Source organism: Leucopleurus acutus (assembly GCF_964270905.1).
Source record: "Leucopleurus acutus genome assembly, chromosome: 16".
Lineage (NCBI taxonomy): Eukaryota > Metazoa > Chordata > Mammalia > Artiodactyla > Delphinidae > Leucopleurus > Leucopleurus acutus.
The window spans coordinates 77,095,255-77,118,635 of NC_139158.1; the positions used below are offsets into that span (position 1 = coordinate 77,095,255).

Sequence of the window (23,381 nt, forward strand, 5' to 3'; positions counted from 1 at the left end):
GACCTGAGCGGGGCTGGAGACATTGGGCAGCAGGAGGCCCGTTGTCTAGGCCTTCCACTCCAAGGTCAGCATGGTGGCCTTTTTCCTGAGGTGTAGGAAGACACAGGATGGCTCATTGGTTAGCAATCATTCCCCACTCCTGGCCCCTGGCAACCACTCATCTACTCTGAGTCTATGCATTTGTCTCTGGACATTTCATATCATATGTGGCCTGTGGTGTCTGGCTTAGTTTACTTTGCATAATGCTTTCAAGGTTCATGCAGATTGGAACGTGTCAGAACTTCATTCCTTTTTATGAATGAATAGTATTCCATTGCCGGGATGGCTATACCGCATTTTGTTTATCCATTCATCCGTAGATGGGTCCTTGGGTTGTTTCTGCTTTGGGGCTGTTATGAATAATGCTGCTATGAACATTCGTGTTCAGGTTTTTGCGTGGCTATACATTTTCATTTCTCTTGGGTAAATACCTAGGACTGGAATTGCTGGGTCATGTGGTTAAGTCTTTTTAGGAACTGCCAAGACCAGTTTCCAAAGTGTTGACACCATTTTACTCTCCCTCCAGCAGTTACTGTAAGCTTTAGATGGAGATTGCAAACTCAGATGCCAGCAGGATCCAGAACTGTACTGGGCAGTCAGGTATTAGAAGACCAACCCCAAGCCACACCCCCTTACTTTCTGGGAAGAGCTGGAGCTGAGAAGCAACTCTCCCCTTCAGTGGGGTGTGAATCTCTCGGCTGCCACAGTCCCCACTCTGCCCTAGAGTCTCCCCAACATTGAGGCTAAGTGGCATTTGCCTCTTGTCAACCCCCCGGAACTGCTGCTTTCCTTAGACTAGAGATATTTCTCTGTAACTGCGTCTCCATTAAAAGGAAGAGGGCTTCCCTGGTGGCGCAGTGGTTGAGAGTCCACCTGCCGATGCAGGGGACATGGGTTCGTGCCCCGGTCTGGGAAGATCCCACATGCTGCGGAGCGGCTGGGCCCGTGAGCCATGGCCGCCGAGCCTGCGCTCCGCAACGGGAGAGGCCACAACAGTGAGAGGCCTGCGTCCGCAAAAAAAAAAAAAAAAAAAAAAAAAGGAAGAAAAAGTTAGTCCAAGAGGGTCATGGATTTCAAGGCCAATGGGAGAATATGTATTTCCCACTAAGCTGCATGTGACATGAGAACAATAAAACTTAGGACCCGATCAGACCCCAATCTGAGGCGGATGGATTCCAGAGCCAGACCACCTGGGCCTCAGATCTGCCCCTTGGGTAACTCACTCACCCTCTCAGCATCAGTTTCCCCCTCTGCAAGTTGTAGCTATGTCATCGTGAAGGTGTTAGTCCAGCACCGGGCATCTTGTAGATGCTCGCTGAGGACAGGCTATCGCTATGGTGGTGGCCACTGCCCACAGGCTGAGAGCCAGAATCTGGGATGCCTGCTTAGCACTCGGCCCAGCCGACTGGGGGCTCCAGGGCCTAACATGTCAGGGGGTTCCAGGGAGCCCAAGACCACTCAGCTCTCAAATCAGTGTGACCCATGGGAGGGGAGGCTTGGGAACCATGGGGGTGACCTTTCGGGCCAGAAAAAACTAACATTTACTGAGCACCTGCTATGAGCCAGGGACTCTTAAGTGCTTTAGTTGAAACAACTTGCTTCACCCTCACAGCAGCCCCAGGAGGAAGGGCCCATTATTCGTCCTATTTTGTAGAGAAAGTGGCTGAGGCACAGAAAGGCAAAGTTATTTACCCAAGGTCACACAGCTGGGAAGTGGTGGAGGGCTGAGATTACAAAAGTCAGTGCTGGCGTTGGCACCCTTTCTGGACTGGGCCCTGCTCTGAAGCTGGGGGCCTTTGCCACAAGGATTCAGATACATCATTCAGGACTCACAAATAAAATTTAAAACAATGTGACTTTCCCTTCTCTCTCATCCCTCCCCCCCTTTCCTTCTTTCCTTCCCTCCTTCCCTTCTTCCTTCCCTCCCTTCTGATAATAAAAGTGGTTCATTTTCATTGTAGAGAAGATTATATAGAAGTCACCTATAGTCCCAAGGGTGGTCCCGATGAGTGCTCACCCTCCTCTGTCCCCTCTCCTCCCCTCTCTGTGTGGATGCGTGTCCGCGTCTTTCCAGTTTCCTGGGATCAGCTTTCCTGGCCAGGTTTCGGCCTCTCCCTGGCTGCGGCTTGGCCGGGCTGCCCCCTCTGGCAGGCACTTTGGAGGCGGTTCCGACCTCGTGAGCGCACATTCCTCAGCATCCCTCATACTCCCCGCCACATCGGTATTAACGGTATTAACGCAGGGAGCGTAAAATTGGAATCGGCTGGAGGAGGGACTGTAGAACTTTCTTTTGTGTCTTACAACCAGATGTGCAGGCCCAGCAAGGCCAGGGGAAGCTGCCCAGCCTGTGGCTCCTTGTCTCCCCGCCCCCCAACAAACACACACACACACACACACACACACGCACACACACACGCGCGCACACACACACACGCACACTTGATGTGGCTTATTCAGAGCCTTTCAGCTCTGCCCCTGCCAGAACCACAGGGCGGCGGCAGCACAGCAGTGCCACCATCTTGTGTTCATCCAATGTCTTTTTGCTAAAGATGCAGTCATGCATGCATGCGTGCGTGTATTCATTCCTGTGTGTGCATTGATTCATCCATGCATGTGTGCATTCGTGCGTGCATGCATTCACCCATGCATACATTCATTCGTGTGTGCATTCATTCATTCATTCATGCTTGCATGTATTCATTCCTGTGTGTGCATTGATTCATACATGCACGCATGCATTCATTCACGCGTGCATGCATTCATCCACGCATACATTCATTCGTGTGTGCGCACTCGTTCATTCATTCATGCTTGCGTGCATTCGTGCCTCCACCATCCAGCTGAGCCCCTTCCAGCTGACCAGGCCCTGGCTGTGGCCTTGTGAACAACACTGACTCAGCATCTGCTCTTCCAGAACTCACATCTAGAGGGAGATGGACCGTGAACAAGCAGACAGGAAGTTCAGAGGGAGAGGAGAGCTAGGAAGACGGGGAAACGGGGTGGCTCCGCAGTGACGTGGGGCATGTTAGATTAGGTGGTTGGGGAAGGCCTCTCTGTCGGGGGACAGTGGATCCAGGGCCTGAGAGACAAGCAGGGTTCACCCCATCGAGAACAGAGAAGTGCTGCCGGTCTGGAGAGAGCTGGTGCAAAGGCCCTGTGGAGGGTGAGGCTTGGCGTTTTCAAGGAACAAAAGCGCAGCCTGTGTGGCTGGTGTGTGGGACACGGGGAGAGGCAGGGCTGGGTGGTGGTGGGCCTTGCTGGATGGGCTGACCGGGGCTTTCCATCCAGTGAAGGGAGGCTCCCTCGTGGGGCCCAGCACTGAGAGGGTCTCCTGCCTCTTCCTGGTGCAAGAAAATCTCTTGCGTTTTACTATTGGAACAGGGAGGTTCCAGTAGTAAAAGCCTCCGCAGAGGGGGGCTTGTCTGAAATGGCACCGGAGCCACCACCTTTGGCGGCCTTCCCGGCTGTACGTGCAGTGCATGTACAAACACATACACGTGTACACACCACACAGACACATGCACACAACATATGGGCACACACGCAAACATACACACAACACACACAAACACATGCACACAACACACAAACATAGGTACCCACGGAAACACACAGGCACACCAGAAGTCACAAATGAGTCTCGCCGGGCCTGCACGGTACTTTTTAAAATTGTGAAATTATTGCTAACGTTTTAAAAAACTGGACACTTTTCATAAAATCTGAATGTCCTTTTTTTTTCTTTTTAAATGATGTTATCTGATATTAATTGAGCTCTTAATATACCCTAAGCACTTAACTGCAGAACAAGGTTGGTATTATTATTATTCCCATTTTACAGATAAGAAAATTGAGGATAATAGAAATGAAGTAAGTTGCCAAAACGCACACAACTAGTAAGTGATAGAACCTGGATTCTAGTCCAGAGAATCTGACCCCAGCATTCTCTTTTTTTCTTTTGAAATTGGAGGTTCTGCACTAGAGACCCAGAGCTGAGTGACCCTTGGGGGCCGGGACCTGGCGTTCCAGTTCACCCTGTCCGCACTCATCCTACTTCACCCGCTTGTCACCTGCCTGCCCCTTGGCACCTTCTGAGTTTGAGGCTCCCCCAATATCCAGCAAATATTAAAGTGAGCGATTTCTAAAAACTCCATTTTTCATAAAGAAGGCTGTGCAGCTCTCTGCCACTTCCTGGCTGTGTGACTTTGGGCAGGTGGTCCAACCTCTCTGAGCATCAGTTTACCTCCTCTGTAAAATAGAGGCTAAACAGATGGTCACTAGGGGGAGAAGGTGAGAGGACACGAGTGGAGGCTCGGCCAGGCCAGGCCTCCAAGGGGGAGGTGTCACTGTTACTGTCAGGGTTTCTGAAGGTGCCCCCGGCTGGGCAGGTGCTGCCTGAACTCTCCCGGAGTCCATGGGGCCAGGTGAGAGGGAGGCAGCCAGGAACACACCCCAGTCTGCGCAGATGTGGCATCACTGCTGTCCCCTCTCCCACCAGGCCTTTGTCAAGATGGTCGGGCACCACGTCTCCTTCCTGGAAGCCCACGTGCTTCAGGCCGAGCGGGACCACGGGGCCCTCTCACAGGCCCTGCGGAAGTGGCTGGGCTCCTCGGGGCTCCCCGCCTTCAGGAACGTGAGTATCCCCTACCTCCCTGCCCCCTCCCAGACCCTGGAGCAGGGAGAGGGGCTCAGGAAACAGGAGTTCAAAGGGCACGGCTGGCTTCTCCAGACAGGAAACAGCATCTGGCCAGCCGGTGGGGAGCTGGCTAGGTGGCTGGAGTGTTGCAGTGCCTCCCTCGTGCGCCCCTGCGTGCCCTGAGCCGTGTGCTTCGGTGCCGTGACTGCCCGCCGCCTCACCCACCAGTTAGTAAGTGCTGCTGTTTGCCAAGCACTGTGGTCCATCTGGGGTTACCATGGCGAATAGAAGCAGCCCCTGCCCTCCTGTCCCTTCCTTCCACACCTAAGGACGTGCTCAGAGTGACTTCCAGAATTCAGGCGGGGTCCCCCTTCCCAAGGCACAAGTCGGCCTCTAGCAGACCAGAAAACAGGGGACAGTGAGAGGGGCAGCCAGCCCGCAGCTTGCAAAGGCCTCGCTCTCCCACATTGCTGCTTTCCTGGGATCCTCCCTATAAGAAAGGAAGGGTCATCGTGTCCCTTTTACTGATGGAAAAACTGAGGCCAGACTGATCCTGCCTTGCAGAGACCTTCAGTGTTCAAGCACCTCTGTCTTTCCGGCTTACTGATTCCCTAGTCTAGGGAACATTGGGCAGTGTCTGGAGATGTTGCAATTGTCACAACTGGAGGCAAGTGGGTAGAAACCAGGGATGCTTTTAAACACCCTAGAGTGTACAGGACAGCCCCCCACACCAGAGAATTATCTAGCCCTGAACATCAGTAGTGCTGAGTTTGAGAAACCCCACTCTAAGCTGGATTTGATAATTTTATGTCAGGTCTGCTTTAAGCACTTTGTGTGCTGTTGTATATGGCATCTGGTTCTCATGCCAGTCTTTGGAGGAAGGTACTTTTGTCATTTCCGCATTTTACAGATGCAGAGACCGAGGCTCAGGGTGGTGAAGGGACTTGTCCGAAGCCACACTGCCTCAAGTAGCAAGGCCAGGCTGGAGCCCTGGTTGACCTATCTCCAGGGTCTTGCCCTTTCCAGGAGAGGGGTCTTGCTCAGCCAGCTGCTCTGTCCTGCCCCCCAGTGGGGTCTCTCACTGTTCCTTGGGCCCTGCCTGGGGGTCCCCCTCTGCTCCTCTGTTCTCTCTGTCCCTCCTGCATGCCCCCCTTCCCTGTCTCCTCTTAGTGTTCTCACAAAGGCTCATATATCGAGCGTTTACAGTGTTCCAGGCACTGCTGAGGTATTTCATGTGCGTTAATTCACTTACTTTTCCCGATCATCGTGTACGCTGGGAATGAATGTTATCCCCATTTGACTGATGAGGAAACGGAGTAGTTGCAGTGTTGCCACTCTGGCCCCGTGTGAACTCATTCTGTTTGGCTTGGGATGCCTGCCTGGTGTCACTCTCCAGTCCCTGTCAGGACCCCACTGCTCTGTCTTGTCTTACACCTGCCTGAGGCATGTGCTGCTTACCTGCCTGCCTCCAGGTGAGGGACTTGCCCAAGGCCAGTAGCAGCTAGACAATGGCCTCACAGATCTCATGATCTCGGAACTCCTATTGATCCTTTAGAGCCAACTTAATACCACCTCCTCTGAGAAGCCCTCTGGGATTGCCCGCTCTCCAGCCAAATGTGGTCTCTCCTGCCTTTCAGTGAAGTCAGGAGTTGCCTTCTTGGTCCCTTGAGTTATGGTGACTGTTCCGGGGTGACCAGGAGCCCCCCAGTCACACAGTGCTCTGCCCACTGATGGCTTAGAAGCACCATGGGGGAGGAAGGACAGAGGACCTTGGCTGCCCGTGGTCTGCAGCAGGAATCCTAACAGTGGGGCCTGCTGGGTCCTTGGTCTCTGTACTTTACAGTCTTTTTCTATAGCCTGCACAATTGTCCCTTTGTGGTTGGCACTAGTGTCCTCATTTAGTGGCAGAGGCCAAGGCTTGGAGGGGGAGAGTCGCGAATCCAAGGTCAGCGCCGGGGTTGGAACTCAGGCCCGTGGGGCTGTGAAATGGGGGCCGCCGCCCACTCCTGTTGCAGGATCCCATCGGGGTGTGGCTGGGCATGCGGGGATTTGCATCCTCTCATATCTACCAGACTCGGGGCCCCCCAGCCCTACCTGCAGTGACTTGTTCCAGGAAATGCGTCCCAGCCAGGGGTGGTGAGTCATTCAGCAACCCCGGCGTGTTGATCTTGGCCCTGGGAGGGCTTTGTGTGGAGCAGGCAATGTAGGCAAGTGTGCGCACACGCGTGTGCAGACCCGAGGGTTTCCAGGGCTGCACCTGCACCCGGGGGTGCAAGCTGAAGCGGCCCTTCTAGAATAATGGTTGTCACGGCTTGTACTGGGGCTCTGACCCGGCAGGCACCTCACATCCCACCCTGTGACATAGGTCTAGTCACTGTCCCTATTTTACAGATGAGGAAACCGAGGCACTAAAGGGTCGAAGTGCTTGCCCACCCAGAACGTGGTGGAGCTGGGATTTGAACCTGTGAGACCTAGGCCTGGAGCTGGAGGCTTTTTATCTGCACCACTTGGCCCTGCTGCGTCTTTCTGGGCCTGGTTCCGACCACTGGAGCTGCAGTCCGGGGGGTGGGGTCCTTGAAGAGCACCTGGACGGGTCTCCGTCTCTTCCACCTGGAAGAACCCACCAAGCCAGGATTTCACACAGTCTCTAGTCGGTTCCCCTCAGTGCCCACCCAAGGTGGACGCTTCACTGACCACTGCCCGTACCTGGGCGTCCACACCAGGCCCCCGCAGCAGTGGGAAGCCCCTCTGCACAAGCCCAGCTTCTGCCTTCTTGTCTCCACCCGCCCTCCTCCGTCTCCGGGAGCTGGCGTGGGGCAGAGGCTCTTGCGCAGAAGGGTCCTGTCCCCACTCCTGTGGAAGCCCATCCCCCCAAAGGAAATAGGCCACTCACTGTTGCCCCCAGGCCCTCCCAGAATCAGGGGGATCAGTGGGGACTCCCTCACAGGGCCCAGGCAGGAGGCCCTCAGCCCTCACCCCTGGCGCCGGGCAGGGACCTTTGGGGGTGTGTTTTCCACCCTCCCTGCTGCTCCATCAGCTGGAACAGGAGTTCCTGGGGAGGGAGAGAGATGGGGAGAAAATTGGTCTGTGTGTTTTCTAACTCTGCCAGCCCCTTCTGCCCTGCTGGCCTCATTTCTCCCTCCCTCCTCTTCCTCACTTTGCAGCTGTAGTGGGGAGGCCCAGGGAGGGTGTGCAGCGCCGGGGCTAGGGTCTCCCAACACACCAGGAATGGGGCTGGGAAGCAGTCCGCCAGCCCCCACCCCTCCCCAGCACCAGAGGCCCAGAGCCGCCCCTGCCCACGTGACTTGGTGCTGGCCGAGGCCTGGGCCGGCCCGGGAATGCCAGCCTGAGTGTACCTCCTCGTCACGAGATCCCCCGCAAAGGCCAGGCCTTTGGCCTTTGACTTGAGCTGCCGAAGAAGCGCGCAGTCAGTGCCCAGACTGGGGTGAGAGCTGGCCTGGCCCCCTGGGCCCTCTGCGCCCGGACGTAAAAATGTCCATGCTTCCATGCTTCAGTTTTAATGCTAACATACATATTTTCATGGTACAAAGGTCCGTATTTCCATGCTGTACTGCAAAGAAGTTTTCAACTATACTTTTACATTGATTTTTAAAATGTTCCAAGATTTTAACTCAGAACTGTACCTCTCTTTCGCTGTGGCATTTTTTTAGCTGTGTGACTGTGGGTAAGTCTCTTAGCCTCTGCAGGCCTCAGACAGCTTAACTGTCAGTTGGCTGACACGGGCTTGACCAAGAAAGGCTCTGCTTGCTAGAAAACTGGTTTCAATTTGCTGTGAGATGAAGAGGGCCTCCTCCACTAAAGCAGTGGGGAGTAAAAGACTCCAGAACTCTCAGACGGAGGGTTCTGAGCATTGGTGGGTCTGAAAAGCCAGCTTTGCCTTTAAATAACGGTTCAAGACAGACTGCCTAATCCCTCAGCGGTGAGCAGGTATCGGTAGTGGTGACAGAGCCAGCCCTGCAGCGCCAGGTGCTGTTCTCAACCCTCAGTACCCCACGGGGGAGGTGCTATTTTTATCCCTATTTTACAGGTGAGGGAACTGAGGCACAGAGAGGTTTAGTAAACTTGCCCAAGGCCACACAGCTGGGCATCAGGATATGAACCCACATTCCTAACTCTGTTGCCTTGGGAGAGAGAGCTGTGATCTCTTACTTCAGGAAGCATGTATCCAGTGGAAGAATAGAAGCAATGACCAAATCCTAAGAAAACTCAGTAGCTAGTCATTTCTAAAGAGGGCCCTGGCTTGCTCTGAGGGAACCAGGCATGGCCTCCGAGGAAGGGCCATGTAGGCTGAGACCTGGATGGTGAGTGAGAACAGCCTGAAGTCAGAAGAAAGGGTGCACCCAGCAGTGGGGATGCAGGCACCGAGGCTCTGGGCTGGGACTGAGCCTGGTGCCTGAGGACCAGCGGGGAGTCCAGCATGGGGATTGAGCCGGGGGGGGGGGGGGGGGGGGTGGAGTGTGGGAGATGAGGTTGGGGCCAGATTGGGTGGGCGGGGTCTCAGGCCACACAGGGGGACGGGACACTATTCTAAGGGCAATGGAAAGCCATGGAAGGGTTCTTAGCAGGGGAGGGACTCGGTAAATTTGCTTTGCTTGGGGAATTTCCAGGGCACATTCTCTACCCTGAGCTAAGGCTGGCATTTAGGGTCAGCGATGTCTTGTTTAGACTTGACCATGAGAGCTGAGCAGGGTGCGTAGGTGCCCTTCAAGCCTCAGAGTTCAACGGTTAGGAGTGCGTTTCCTCGGCCTGGAAACATCTCATGCTGTGCCTTGAGATCCCTGGAATCCTCGCCTTGCCGGGTCTCGGGGCCTTTGTCCAACTGGAAGAGAGAAAAGGCGCTCCAGTCAGGGCGCCCAGGTCTCCTGGCCATGTGTCTGGGTCCCAGAGACCCTGCCTGAGGAGGCAGCCCTGTCTCTGCACACAGAGGGCCCCTCACATCTGGAGACGGTTTCAGACATATGTGGAAGCGAAAGTGAGATGGAGGTGGAGCCGTACGGGCTGCAGGCCTTGGAGGGGTGTGGAGACCACGTCAGGTGGCCCCATGTCCCCTCGGTCCGGGCCTGGTCATGGCCAAGTGGCTGCCACAGGTGTTCTGACCACGCCAGGCCCTCTGCTCGGGGCCCGCACGCAGGGGCACAGAAGAGCCGCGCTAAGTTGTTGTAGACCGCTGTTTGTTTTCCGCCGAGCCAAAACATCGTGTTGACGAGGTGTCATTTTTTCTTTTAATTAATTAATTTATTTATTTATTGTTTGGCTGCATGGGGTCTTCGTTGCTGCACATGGGCTTTCTCTAGTTGCGGCGAGCGGGGGCTACTCTTTGTTGCAGTGCGTGGGCTTCTCATCACGGTGGTTTCTCGTGTTGTGGAGCACGGCTCTAGGCGCACGGGCTTCAGTAGTTGCGGCACATGGGCTTCAGTAGTTGTGGCTCGCAGGCTCTAGAGCGCAGGCTCAGGAGCTGTGGCGCATGGGCTTAGTTGCTCCGCGGCATGTGGGATCTTCTGGGACCAGGGCTCGAACCCGTGTCCCCTGCACTGGCAGGCGGATTCTTAACCACTGCGCCACCAGGGAAGTCCCTCGAGGTGTCATTTTGATTAATTTTCCAATGGATAACAGTCAGGTGCTTTCCAAGGAAGGCTCTCTGGCTAATAGCAAAACCACTTGGGGCCAAGTCCTGACACCGCACAGAGCCAGGCTGCCGGGGTGGACTGTGGCCTTGGGCCTGCCCGGCTCACCCCGCACATACCCAGGGGGCGATCTGGTAACATAAATGAGTGTGTCTGCCAGGTGTGAGACAGTAAGGAGCGGTGGGGACTGTGGCGAGTTGCAGAGCCCCTGCCTTACCTATAGGGGTGGAGATTTCCAGAAGCAGCCTTGCAGAAATGGGATCAAGAATGGCTAGATTTTTCTATTTGGGGGAGAAAGCTAGGCATGTGGAGTTTTATATGAATCTTCTAATGTCTAAAAGTCAGCAACTAATTTTTCTAAATGTTAAACATCTTGGGGAAGAAAAGTCTGTTGCGCCTGTGGGTCACACCCAGCACACTCCCCAGCTCTGGACTTCAGGCTGATGGCCTGTATCCCACAGGCCCCACGCCTTCAGAGGCATTTGGGACCAGGGAAGAGTGGAAAGCCCATGGCGTCTTCCTTCACTTTGCACCAGCCCCAGCAGGAGCCCTCAGCTTCTGGGAGCAGCATGACCAACACAGCTGCTGTTGCTCCAACTATGGTGGTTGTATTGGGAGCATTCATGAAGGATTTTCGGTGCCTCGTCTCGACTACCCGTAACAACCCCAGAGGTAAATGATATCATTTGAGAAAGGGACCTGAGGCTCGGAGAGGGCCGTTCACTTGCCCAGGGTCACACAGCATAGGCAACAGAGCCAGAATCTGATCCAGCTTAGACCTCGTTCAGTGTCTCTCCCCTTCTCTGTGATCTTCCCGAGTGCAGGACCCACAACCGAGAAGGTGAAGGTTGCAGCTGGAGGTCCTTGGACCCAGTCTGCCCCACCCACATACATTCTTTGGCCAGCTTGGCATATGTTTAATATGCATGTGTTTAATTTGAATTAGTTGCCAGCATTTAGAAAAGCGAAGTTCACAGAAGAATGTACACCTCTGGCTTCGCTTGAAAAAGCAGAGGTCTCGGCCCCTGAGGAGTGTTCCTGCTGAGCCGCCATCTGGCCTAAGACACCCATTGTCATTACCTGCCTGTGGGCATTTGAGTCTCCTAGCCGGGCTGAGCGTGCAGTAGGTGTTCAATAAATACTAGTCAATGGATGCTCTGAAGGCTTCCATGGCCCTTGGAAGCCCCCGTCCCTCAGATTTCTCCGGAGGTGGTCTCCAGGCCGTGGAGAGCTGGGATGAGTGTCCATGCCTGCCTCTCTCCGCGGCGGCTTGGGGCCGCGTCCTGGGCTTTCCTGGAGGTAGCAGAGGCTGTGGGCGGAGCTGTCCTGCCCAGGCTTGGCCTGTAGGAGTCGTCAGTGCCAGGCTCGGCGCCTCCTCCCCTCCCCGCTCCGTACCCGGACCCCCCCCTCCCCTCCCCTCCCCTCCCCGCCCCACCCAGGGAAGGGGGAGGCTCTGTCTGGCTGGGGCCGCCTCCCCCTCCCCCTCCCTCTCCCTCTGCCCAATCCCCCTGGAGGGGTGACTCCCGGAAGGAGGCACAGCCTGGCTGGGGCTTTATCTCAGTGGTGGAGGCGTAGCAAGGCAGCAACACAAAGAAGGCAGAGGAGATTCCATGGCGCCTTCTCCCGGCCCTGCAGCGGCCTCTCCTTCTGCTTCTGCCCCCATCATCCCTTGCGGTAAAAATGCAACATGAGCAGATGGCAAATATTAACGCAACAATGGAGGCCGAGTGGTGCTGGGTCCCCAGCCCCCCTGCCAAGCCCCCACCAGCCTGGCTCTCAGGGAGTCACTCAGCACTCACACGTTAACAGATTTGTTTGACTCCAGATAGCTGGTGGCACACGTGCAGGGGAGGGACAGAGGGCCCCTGGCAGGCTGGTTTGGGGGTCAGATTTTTTTTTAAGTGTTGCATTTTTGTTAAGATTTTGAGTGGGGAGGAAGTTCCTTACCACAAGGAGGAGTTTCTATTTTGGGGGGCACTGTTGAGGCCTACGTGGGAGCACCCCAACTTCTCTGTGGTTGGAGGGACACAGTGCACCATCTCCGAGCACCGCCACTGTCAGGGACGTCCCCTGTGAGCATCCTCAAGCCCAGTCCTGCCATCCCTGGATCTGGTGGACACTGCCTATGGCCTTTGCATACGCTGGTCCCCTGCTCCCTGCCTGGCAATGTTTATTCATTGTTCAAGGCTAAATTGAATGTTACCACCACTGGGAAGCCACCTGGACTCCCCCAGGCAACGTTCCTCTGGACTCCCCAACACCCTGTTCATTCCACTGTTGGCACAGCACCTCGGGGAGTCATCTGTGTTTTCACCTGTTGTTCCCCAAGACTAAGAGTTGCTCAAGGGTAAGGACTGTATTATCTTTGACTTACTAATAGTAGTTACGACAGTGTTGGTGCCAGCAGCCAGTTTTCTGGGCTCTTCTTTGGGTTGACACAAGCTAGCACTTTACCTGCCCTAGCTTGGTTCATCTTCATGCCCACCTGTTGTTACATAGGTACTGGCAACATTCCCACTTGACAGATGAAGAAACTGAGGCTCAGAGGATTTAGAACATTTTATCTGAGCCAGGCATTGGCCCCATTTGATTTCAGAGCCCCGTATTCTTCATGCCCCAGGGGTCGACTTCGAACCCTGGAATCAGATAGGGCCCTGAGTGAGGCCCAAGGGCTGTGTGGGGACTGTGGCCAATGGGAGAGGCAGGTGCCCTCCCCTCCAGCTGGGAACAAAGGCTCAGAGTGGCCTGACCGTGCTCTTTCTTAAGGAAGGGAGGTTGGGGATGCAGGTTTTTATGTGACATCAGTTGATTTTGAAAACTTGCCTGAGAGCCTCCAAGAAGTCTCCTCAGGGGGCCTGTTGCCTCACAGGCCTCCATCTATGTCTTGGCAAAGACCTACAGTAAATTGGTGTCTACTACAGAGTCTGGAGGGTCAATGCCCCTTTACCAAGGGAGGGAGAGAGGGGGCTGATATCACAGCAGCGGGGATTGGCCTGGAGAGCTACAGGCTGTGCTGAGCAGGCAGATGTGAGGGCTACAAGGGCCCAGGGCTGGCCACGAGCTCTCTTCTCGAAAGGGGCTGGTTCTCCCCAGAGGCAGTGCCGGCAGAGGCACTCGGTGGGGCCCTCTCCAAGTACTCTCCACGGGCATCCTTATTTTCTGAGGATTTGAAATTTCCTCAGTCTTCTGTGAAGTGTTGACAAATGCAGCTCCCAATACCCACTTTCTAACCAGAGCATCACTCTCAAGATCACCCTTCCTAGAGCGATTCTGCCCTCCCAGGTCCCCATATCATGGCGCAGGCCTCTGCCCTTTCTCCCAGTGTGTAGACCAAACTCCTGCAGCCCTTGGAGAGGGCGTAGTTGAGAGCATGGACTGGACTCAAACCAGGGTTTTGCACCCTCGGCGCTGTTGACATTTCTCTGGGGTGGGGTCTGTCCTGTGCATTGTACGGTGTTTAGCAGCATCCCTGGTCTCCACCCACTAGATGCCGGTAGCACCATCCCCCTGGTTGCGACAATCAAAAAGGTGTCCAGGGCTTCCCTGGTGGCGCAATGGTTGAGAGTCCGCCTGCCGATGCAGGGGACGCGGGTTCGTGCCCCGGTCCGGGAAGATCCCACATGCCGCGTAGTGGCTGGGCCCGTGAGCCATGGCGCCGAGCCTGCGCGTCCGGAGCCTGTGCTCCGCAACGGGAGAGGCCACAACAGTGAGAGGCCCGCGTACCGGAAAAAAAAAAAAAACAAAACGGTGTCAGTTGCCAAATGTGCCCTGGAGGCCCGGCTGCCCCGGGTTAGGCGTCACCGGCCCAGATGAATGACCGTCGTCAAAACCAGGCAGCAGCACGTGGGGCTCATCATAGCCCCCTCTTGGCTTTTGCTTGTGTTCTATGACTATGGAAAATTTCCGGAATAAAACATTTAAAAATAAATGAAACCATGGGCTCTGGAGCCCAGTGGCCCTGGGTTTGTACCTTGGCGGTGTTGCTTGCTAGCTCCGTGGCCTGGAGCAGGGTCCCCGCTTCCCCTCTGTGAAATGGGGCTCACAGGGGTTCAGGTTGAGGGTTTGGACGTGCGTGATTCCCTTTCTATTCGGTGAACTTCTGTCAGGCACCTACCGTGCCGTGGGCCCTGTTCCAGGTGCCGAGGCTTGTGGATCACAGAAGGAGGAGCCAGGTGCACGGAGAATGTCTACACAGCAATCGCCGTGCTTGAGGGCCCTGGGCTGACCTCGGTGCGCGTGACTCAGTCTCTGCTGGCTGCAGTGAGGTGGGCTGCCATCACTGGCCTCATCTTATAAAAGACAACTGAGGCAGGAAGAGGCAGAGTCACTTGCCCACTATGGGCTGGGGGAGGGAAGGGGAGCAGCTGGGATGCCCCCAGCTAACTGGCTCAGAGGATGCAGAAGTGATGAGACTGGTCCCTGCCTGAGCTCTAGGTCACCCCAGAAAGTAAACACCCAGAGGCGGGCGTTGCAGCAGATAATTATGAGGTGGGCTGCATGCTTCTGACTGCTGTGCATGACAGAAAAGGGGATAAGAGTGGAACTTCCCCGGTTGTCCAATGGTTAAGACTCCGCACTTCCACTGCAGGGGACGCAGGTTCGATCCCTGGTTGGGGAAATAGGATCTTGCATGCCGCGCAGTGCACACACACACACACACAAAAGTAAAAAGGGAGAAGAGAGGCCAGGAAAGGGCTGTGGCAAGGGACAGCATGGCCCAGTGCGTGGCACCAGCTTGGCACTGGGTCGCACGGCATTCCTGAGCGAGGCAGGGCCGCACAGAGGACAGGTAGCTCCCATCAGCGATTGCAGGTTCCGGGTGACGTGATGAGTGGAGGGAGGTGAGTCCCTCCTTAGTGCAGAAACCTGTGTGATGCCTGCAGCTGGAGTTGCGGCATCTGGAGAAAGTGTGATGATCCCTTTAATGCCTACGGGGCCTGGGAAGTTCTTGAACTTGGCTCCATTCATGGTCAGCTTTCTGCTGGGAAAATAAACCACGTCTCATTAAGCAGTAAATTCATCCAGGTGCGTGTTCCAGCTGATACCATCACACCTTGTCACGTTGCCAGACGGAATGTCAAGACCAAAGTTCCCATTACTTGGAGGGTCCTAATAATTAACCTGGGAAATTTAGAGAGGGGGGAATCCTGGCTTTTACATGGAGTAAGAAGCCAGAGCAGGGAGGTGGCTGCCTCAGGGCCGGACATCACTGAGCACCGCTTGGGAGGTGCCCGTGGTTACCTGGGTTGGGGATCTCAGCACTGTGGCCCTGGCACTGCCCCTTCCCCTCCCGTGTCTGGCAGCTCTTTGCTGGCCTGGACCTGGTTCCGGAGGCCATGGACAGTGCCCCCAGGAGTGTGTGTGTGGGGGGTGTGGGCAGGAGGGGCTCAGATGGCAGCAGTCATTGCTGGGAGAGAACTCAGAGGCCACAGGCCAGGGGGCTGCTCGCAGGGCTGGTTGCCAGCATATTCGTGCCCGGTGTGGCCCCCCGTAATCTGTCACTGGCCAGCAGGCATTATTGAGCATCTGCTGCGAGCCTGGCCACCTGAGGATGAGCCGTGCCTCTGAGGGGTTGAGAGGTGTTCTGGATAATCTTTGAGGCTCCTTGGACTGGCTTCCACAATTGTGATTCACTTTAAATGTTCATGTTTCGAAGCTGAATGCATTTAATACTAAAAACGCAGTGTTACAAAACTGTACACTTGGGCTGTTCACAAGCTAATGACATCGTTTAAAAGAATTCAGGGGGCCGTAATAATAATGAAATTACCCAGCGTTCATTGAGCACTTACTGTTTTCTAAGCACTTTGGGTTATTTGGGCAAAACACCCTATGAGGTAGAAACTATTATTAGCCCTGTTTCCAGATGAGAAAAATGAGGCACAGAGAGGTTAAGTGACCTGGCCAAGGTTACACAGCTAGACAGAGGGACCACTGCCGTTTACTGTGCTGGAGGAAGGGATCCTCCTCTCAGCCCTGGCAGCCCCACGCAGCGCTTTGGAGGGGATGTTAAGAGTGCAAACCCAAGGTCCTCTGTGACCCCTGTCTGCACGCCCACCCTCATTCCCACAAGCAGCTTGAGCACAGCACTTCGGCGGGAATGGCCAGGTGGTGGGAAGCCGCTGAGGCTTGGCCCCTCGGCCCCCGGAGGCCCCAGAAAGTGAGCTCGGCCTCCACCCCAACGCCTGTTTCTGGTTCTCTTGAGAGCCTGCGGGGCGGGAGCTGGGTGGACAGCGTGGCCCGGCCTGCAGGGTATTGCCCTGGCTTCTCTCCCTCCGTACCTTGGGCTTTTGCTCCTGGAGGCCTAGAGAGATCTTGTGCTTGGAGGACAGCCCCGCCCATCCCCCTCTGTACTGCGCACATACCGGCCTCTTCCTCCCCCTACGGTCCCCTTAAGTCCTTCTTGGCTGCTCGAGGAGCTGCCACGTGTGCAATCCCAGCCCTTTACCCTTTCCTTCCCCAGCCCTTGGGCCGGGCTTAACTCCTTTGATGCCAAATCTGCACCCACCATCCCTCTTTTCATTCATGTACTCATTCATTCATTCACTCAACAAAACACTTGTCATCTACCATCTATATGAGCCCGGTGCTGTTTCAGATCCTCGGAACCCAGGGAGGACAGAGAATGTTCCCGCTCTCCAGCAGCCGATAGTCTAGTGTAATATATAAAGTGTCCCGGGGAGAAAGAAAGGTGAAGGAGGGCAGGGAGAGGTGGGTCTGGGGGCAGGAGGTGGTCAGGGAAGGCTTCACTGAGAAGGTAACATGGAGCACAGCGACGAGGTGGCTGGCGCCCTGGGGGAGGGGACTGTACAGGTGTCTTGGGCTGGAAGGGGAGTGGTGAGGCCTGGTGGGCGGCGTGTTGGAGCTGGAGGTGCAGGTCGGGGTGGGGTGGGGAGTGGATGGAGCAGGGCGTGGGGCCCGTGCAAGGACTCGGCCCTGGAGGGTTTTGAAATGTGGAGGAAGATGCTGGCAGTGCAAGGGTGGAGGTTGGGTGGTTGCAGCTGCTGGGATGGTCCAGAGGAAGATAGATGCTGGTGGCCTGGGCTAGGGACCAGGGTGGAGGTAGGGAAATGCGTATGTGTCTTTAATTGAAATTCTTTACTGAGGCAATTATAGATTCACAGGCAGCTATGAGAAATAATACAGAGACAGCGCCCTCGTACGCTTGGCCCGGTTTTCCCCAATGGTAACATTTTGCAAAACCGTGGTACAACGTCACAACCCTGATATCAGCCTGGATGCGATGTGTTGCTCATACTGGGATGCCCCCAGTTTTACCTGGACTCACTTGTGTGCGTTTTAAGTTCGATACAGTTGTGTCCATTCTGTACAGTTTTATTTTATTTAGGCTCCTGTCTCCTGACTCTGGACTGTCCCAACCCCACAGGCATTTCTCAGGCCTCTTATGACTACCTTCACCCTTCTTCCCTCAGCCCTCTCCCAACCCCTGGCAGCCACGAATCTGTCCTCCATGTATAAAATTTCGCTGTTTCCAAAATGTTCTATAAATGGAATCATACAGCATGTAACCTTTGGGGATGGGCTTTTCCCACTCAGCGTAATTCCCCGGAGATTCATCCAAGTTGCCTTGTGAATCGAGTCCGTCTGGATGCCTTTGCAGGTGGAGCCAGGGTTGGAGTGTGGGGTTCAGGGCTGGAGGTATCTAGCATGGAGCCCGAGGCCTTAGCTCTGAGGCTGAACGGGATCACCCAGGGAGGCGGAGTGAGCACTTCGCGATTACGCGTCTGCTGTGTACCAGCTGCTATTCAAGGCGCAGGGGATGCAGCCATGCCTGAGAGATGGGAAGAGGTGCCTGGGGGGGCCGCCAGGCTGATGCGGGGCTGGAGGCCTGGGCTGGGTGGGATGGGTGGGGGGCACCTCAGGATCTCTCTCCCTCTTTTCTCGCTTTGCAGCCAGGGAAGGTGGGGACCCCGATGAGGCCAAGAGCTCCTCCCTGGGGTGGAGGGTACAGACGAGAGGTTTCCAGGAGTCCCGAGTAAAGTGAGAAAAGAGCAAAGTGTTGCCCCTCAGGCCAGATGGAGTCCATTCAACAGAGACTGACCTGTCTTCTGAGACGGCCTTTGTCCTTTCAGAATATTGTTATTTCTTTGACACAGGGATGGGGTTTAAGGCGGGGTGAGGGTGGGGAGTCTTTCAGTGTCCCTGCGTGCACACTGACAGGGTTCGGGGCCGGAGAAGCCCTGAACCCGTGGACCGACTCCCCAGCTCCCAACACAGTCCGCTCCCCACGCCCTGGTCCCCACCGCTGCCGCCGCCTCCTGGCTGCCTCACTTTTTCTGTCAGGGCTACTCATCGCTTCCCTCTCCTTTCCTCTCTTATTTCCTCATTTTTCCCTCTCTCCTCCATGTTTTTCCTCCTCCTTTTCATCCATTTTCCCTCTTTCCGAATCCCCCCCACCTTATCTGGTTTCCACATCTCTGTCGATTTCAGTTCTCTCTCTTTTATATTTTTCTCTCTTGGGTTTCGTTTGTTGGTCGTTTGTTTCTACCTCCTACCTCCCTTTGTCTCTGTCTCCTTCTCCTGCTCTAATTACCTTCATCTCTGTTTCCACCAGGCTCTCTCTGTCTCTCCCTCTTTTCCTTTCCCTCGCTCTCAAACGTTATTTCCCAGACTTTGGAAACCATCCCTTTCCACGCTCAGGGGGCCCAATGGATGAAACGTCCTGGTCCGACCAGGACAGCGCATGAGGTGAGTTCCTGTGAAGGGGCTTCGTGAAATCAGTGCCCGGGCCCCTGGGGCTGCAGAGATGGGATTGGTGCAGTGACGGTAACCGTCCGAGGCTCACGGGCCACCCGGTGGCAAAGGACGGGCTGGGGCTGAGACCAGGCTGGAGCTCTGAGGGCACCGGAGTCTGAGTCAAGGGTGGATTGGGAAGGGCTCCTGAGGCCACCCAGATGCCTGGAGTGGGAGAGAAGGGGCCCAGGTGACAGTCCGGGCGTTGCCTCAGAAGCAGGTCCCTGCAGTCCTGGGTGAAGAGTCTTTCTGGGCAGGGGCGAGAGGTGGGCCCGTGGGCGGCTCCTGAACGCCTGCTGGTCCCGGTGGACGCCTCTGTTTTTGCCCTGTTGGCTTGTTTATTTAATGGAGAACAGCTGCCCGTGTTTGGGATCCCGACAGAAGGGTCGATTGTGTCTGTGTTTGCTTTCTGCCTCCCAGAGCTAATCGGTGCTATTTCTAACATCCTTTTGTGGAGTCAACCACCTTCGAGGTCAGCCAACGAAACCTTGAGGATTCTCTTGATAATCAGCACCAGAGTGAGAAATGTGCGGCTCTGGTGTGACAGTCGCCGGCCGCTGGGCCCTGGCCAGCTGTTGGTGGGGCTCGCGGACGTCAACGTGGAGAAGCTCCGTGTGACGGGGAGGCCGCTCGGCGGAGCGTGCCGCTGGGCACGGGCAGCTGGTGTGTTGCCCTGGCCTGGAAGAGGATCTTCCTCTCCCTGCTCTAAGCCAAGAGTATGACAGTCCAGCTCCAGCCAAAGCCATCCACTGATGTCCCCCCAAACTCTGCCGTTGATCCTGCGGCCACCCTTTGCCCCATGATGTTTTCTTAGCCAGGAGCGCTGGCTCCGCGCTGTGCACAGAGCCGATCCCGAGTGACCTTTCTGAGGATGGAGAACACCGTTCCCAGTTTGGAATCCACCTCTGTCACCACGACCCGCTACAGAATTGGCGGGTGCAGAGCAAAATGAGAATCTGGGGCCCCTTTGTCAGAACTTACTAAGAATTTCAAGACGGTAACAGCAGAGCGTCAGACCAAGCCGTGAGGCCGGCCCTGCCCGTCACTTGCAAGCGTCCTGCTTTGAGTGGATCTTAAGCTTGCTGCGTCTTAGTCTCCACATCTGTAAAATGGGATTTACAGTCCTATCCTCTGCATAGGATTGTCATGAACAGTGACGAGATAATGTAAGGTTTAGCTGCCATTATTATTATTATCAGTGACATTAGTATTATTATTTCATAGCTCATTATCTGTGTTGTTCCCTTCGGTGCTTCACATATGCTGCCGTGGGTGAGTTTTATTTTCTTATTTATTATTATTATTTTTTAAATATTTATTTCATCGCATGGGGTCTTAGTTGTGGCTCCAGGGCTCCTTTGTTGCAGCACGGGGGCTCCTTCGTTGTGGCACGTGGGCTCCTTAGTTGCGGCTCATGGAATGCATGCAGGATCTAGTTCCCTGACCAGGGATCCAACCCGGGCCCCCTGCATTGGGAGCGTGGAGTCTTATCCACTGCACCGCCAGAGAAGTCCCTATTTATTTATTTTTAAATGACCTTTCATTTTGAATAATTTTAGATGTGCAGAAAACTTGTAAAGACAGTACTACTGAGGGCTTCCGTGCCCCCCTTACTCCGTCTCCCATATCCTGTCATCTCGCGTCGCCTGGAGAGCTGTCAAGACCAAGACCGCACATTGGTCCAGTACCGTTCACTGAACACCAGGCTTTGGATGTTACCGGATTTTTCTTCCTCGTCTGTGGTCTGTTCCAGGCTCCCGCCCAGGGCGGGGCATCGCTTCTACTGTGGGCTTTATTGATTTATTTAGGCCACGCCACATGGCGTGCGGGATCTTAGCTCCCTGACCAGGGATCGAACCTGTGCCCCTGCAGTGGAAGCGCAGAGTTGTAACCACTGGACCGCCAGGGACGTCCCCTGTGCGCTTTTTATTTATTTATCTATTTTTAATGATTATTTATTTAGGCTGCATCGGGTCTCTGTCGCGGCACACGGGATCTTCGCTGCGGCGTGCGTGCGGGATCCAGTTCCCCGACCAGGGATCGAACCCGGGCCCCCTGCAGTGGGAGCGCAGAGTCTCACCCACTGGACCACCAGGGAAGCCCCTACGTGTGCTCTGTTTTTCATGTGGGTCACAGACCTGGCCAGGGTGGGGTCACCAGCCTTGAGCCACCCCGAGACTCCAGAATGGGTCTGACCGGGAGTCCTCAGCCGGAGACAGGATTGTCATCGTTGGTCTCAGGCTCCGGGGCCCTGACTTGGCGAAAGGCCAACCCCCAGGCCCTTCCTGCTCTGCCCGGGGTGGTGAGAAGATTCATCCGTTTCCCGTTGCCTGAGTGTCTCCTGTGCACCAGGCTCCAGCTGCTACTGGGGCCCTGGCCCTAACGACTGGCTTGATGCCCGTCCTGATGGAGCTCGGCCTGGTGGGGAGCCGGGTGGTAACCGAGGAGAGAGGTAAACAGGCTAGGCTCCACAGTGCTGCCATGAAGGAGGGAAGGTGACAGATGAAACTGGGCCTCCCTTAAGAGAGTCTGAAGGAAGGAAGGAACCAGCAGAGGAAGACCTTGTGGAAAGGCCTTGAGGGGACCGCGGGTGCCAAGGTCTCCCGTCAGGCAGACCCTGGTGAGATCCAGGAGCAGAAAGAAGGCCCCAGGCTGGAGGGCTGTGAGTGATGGGAGGTGACAGACGGAGTTTAGAGAATCAGGCTGGATCATGTGGGTCTGGGGTCAAATCCCCCCAGCTCCAAGGTGGCAGACAGCTGGCAGACAGGTGGCCACAGCGATGTGGCCGGCGGACCGCACGGGCGAGAGCACGCAGCTCCTGGAAGGAGGGGCCGCTGCTCAGTGCCGGTTGCCCATCACTCTCCAGTGGCCCAGAGCTTGAGATTTTTTTAAAGGGAAGCCTGAAATCCTTTTTTTAAAGAGAAATGGCATTTTATTCAAAAGTATGAGAACACCAACAACCAAACAGACAACAGTGCTAGTAAACTTAGCCCAGTGGAAGCCAAGCAGGACACGCCTGAGGACTGCTCATGCGTTGGGGACCACGGTGGCAGGGCCTGAAGGCCTCGTGGAGGAGCTGGATTTTATTCTAACGACAGTGTGGGACCTACTGGAGGATCAGACTTGTTTCTTACGACGGCCCCTCAGGCTGCCACGTGGAGAATGAGTTGAGGGCAAGAGCAGAGGCTGGGAGACGGGGTGGCAGTGGCGAGGGGGAGAGGGATTGGGGAAGAATTAGCAGAGGGACTTGAGGATGGGCTGGATGTGTCGTGGGAAGTTGGGTGGCCCCCAGCTTGCCGGTTTGGGCAACCTGACTGAGGTTCCGGTTAGTGGGTGGACCCACAGTGAGTCAACTGACCCCTGAAAGCCTCAGTTTGCTCATCTGTAAAGAGCCTTTGTGATCTTCAGATTTGCGTCTCTGGAATGTAGCAGGTGCCCAATATACATATAAGGCCATGGTAATTAGACAGTTACACTCAGTGGCCAGGTGATGAGAAGCAAAGCCCAGGTCAGACACCTCCCTCCTCCAGGAGATGGTGCTGGGAGGGCAGAGGGCCCGGGGCGGTGGGCAGAGGGGCCAAGGTTGGAGAGATCAGACTCCGGGTCAGAGACCTAGTTCTGGAGGGGTCTGTGCCATGACTCCGCCTACCTGGTGTCCTGTCTTTCCTCCTAGACCCCATATGAGTTTGAATTTAGTAGCCAGTATCTTGGCAGAACTTCTGGGGCTCCTTCTCTGCTGGTTTCCGTGTTAAAGCTTTTCGTCCAGCTAAAAGCCAAATCCACGGGGACCTGGAAGCCGTCTAGGGCTGCTGCCGGGGTCAGCACCGCCTCTAACAAGATTACACTAGCTTGTCCCTGCTGCTGGGGTCCCCCTGGGTAGGGGCTGCCCCATCTGGGAGCCCCCAGCCCTGTTCCTGTCGCCAGGGCTGCAGCAGCCTCCCGCTGCCACCAGCAGCCGAGGTGACCGGGACGGCAGAGGCAGGGGCAGGAGGGCAGCTCTTGTGCAGCCACCGTGAGGCCGGCCAGCCCAGCCCTCCCGGCAGGAGCGGACACGCAGGGCTGCTTAAGAGAAATGGGAGGGGCTCTGCTCCCAGCTGTCAGGGTGGAAGCCTGGGGGCCCTGGAGCAGACACAGACGTTGCAGGCAGGACGGGCAGGCGTGGTCTGAGGCGCAGAGAGCCTGTGAGGGGGGCCGAGGAGGGAGGCCAGGACCCGCGGTGAGGGCCGTGCGGGCTGGCTGAGGTGGGGGCCGGTGCCAGGAGCTCAGAGGAGCCCGCTTGACTCTGTGTGACCCTGGGCACACGGCCTACG

General features: G+C 55.7%; 1 protein-coding gene across 2 annotated transcripts in view; it reads left to right on the forward strand.

Moving 5' to 3' along the window:
- The window catches only part of BCAS4 (breast carcinoma amplified sequence 4), a gene marked incomplete at its 5' end in the record, with an annotated part of 59,743 nt that overhangs the window by 26,818 nt on the left and 9,544 nt on the right, over nucleotides 1-23,381 (forward strand). Inside the window, one exon of one of the 2 annotated variants that reach the window (XM_082856366.1) lies at nucleotides 4,535-4,669. The exons of the other annotated variant lie outside the window; for it this stretch is intronic. Coding sequence (XP_082712492.1) covers nucleotides 4,535-4,669 — 135 coding nt within the window. The remainder of the gene's footprint in view (nucleotides 1-4,534; nucleotides 4,670-23,381) is intronic. 2 annotated transcript variants of the gene reach the window in all.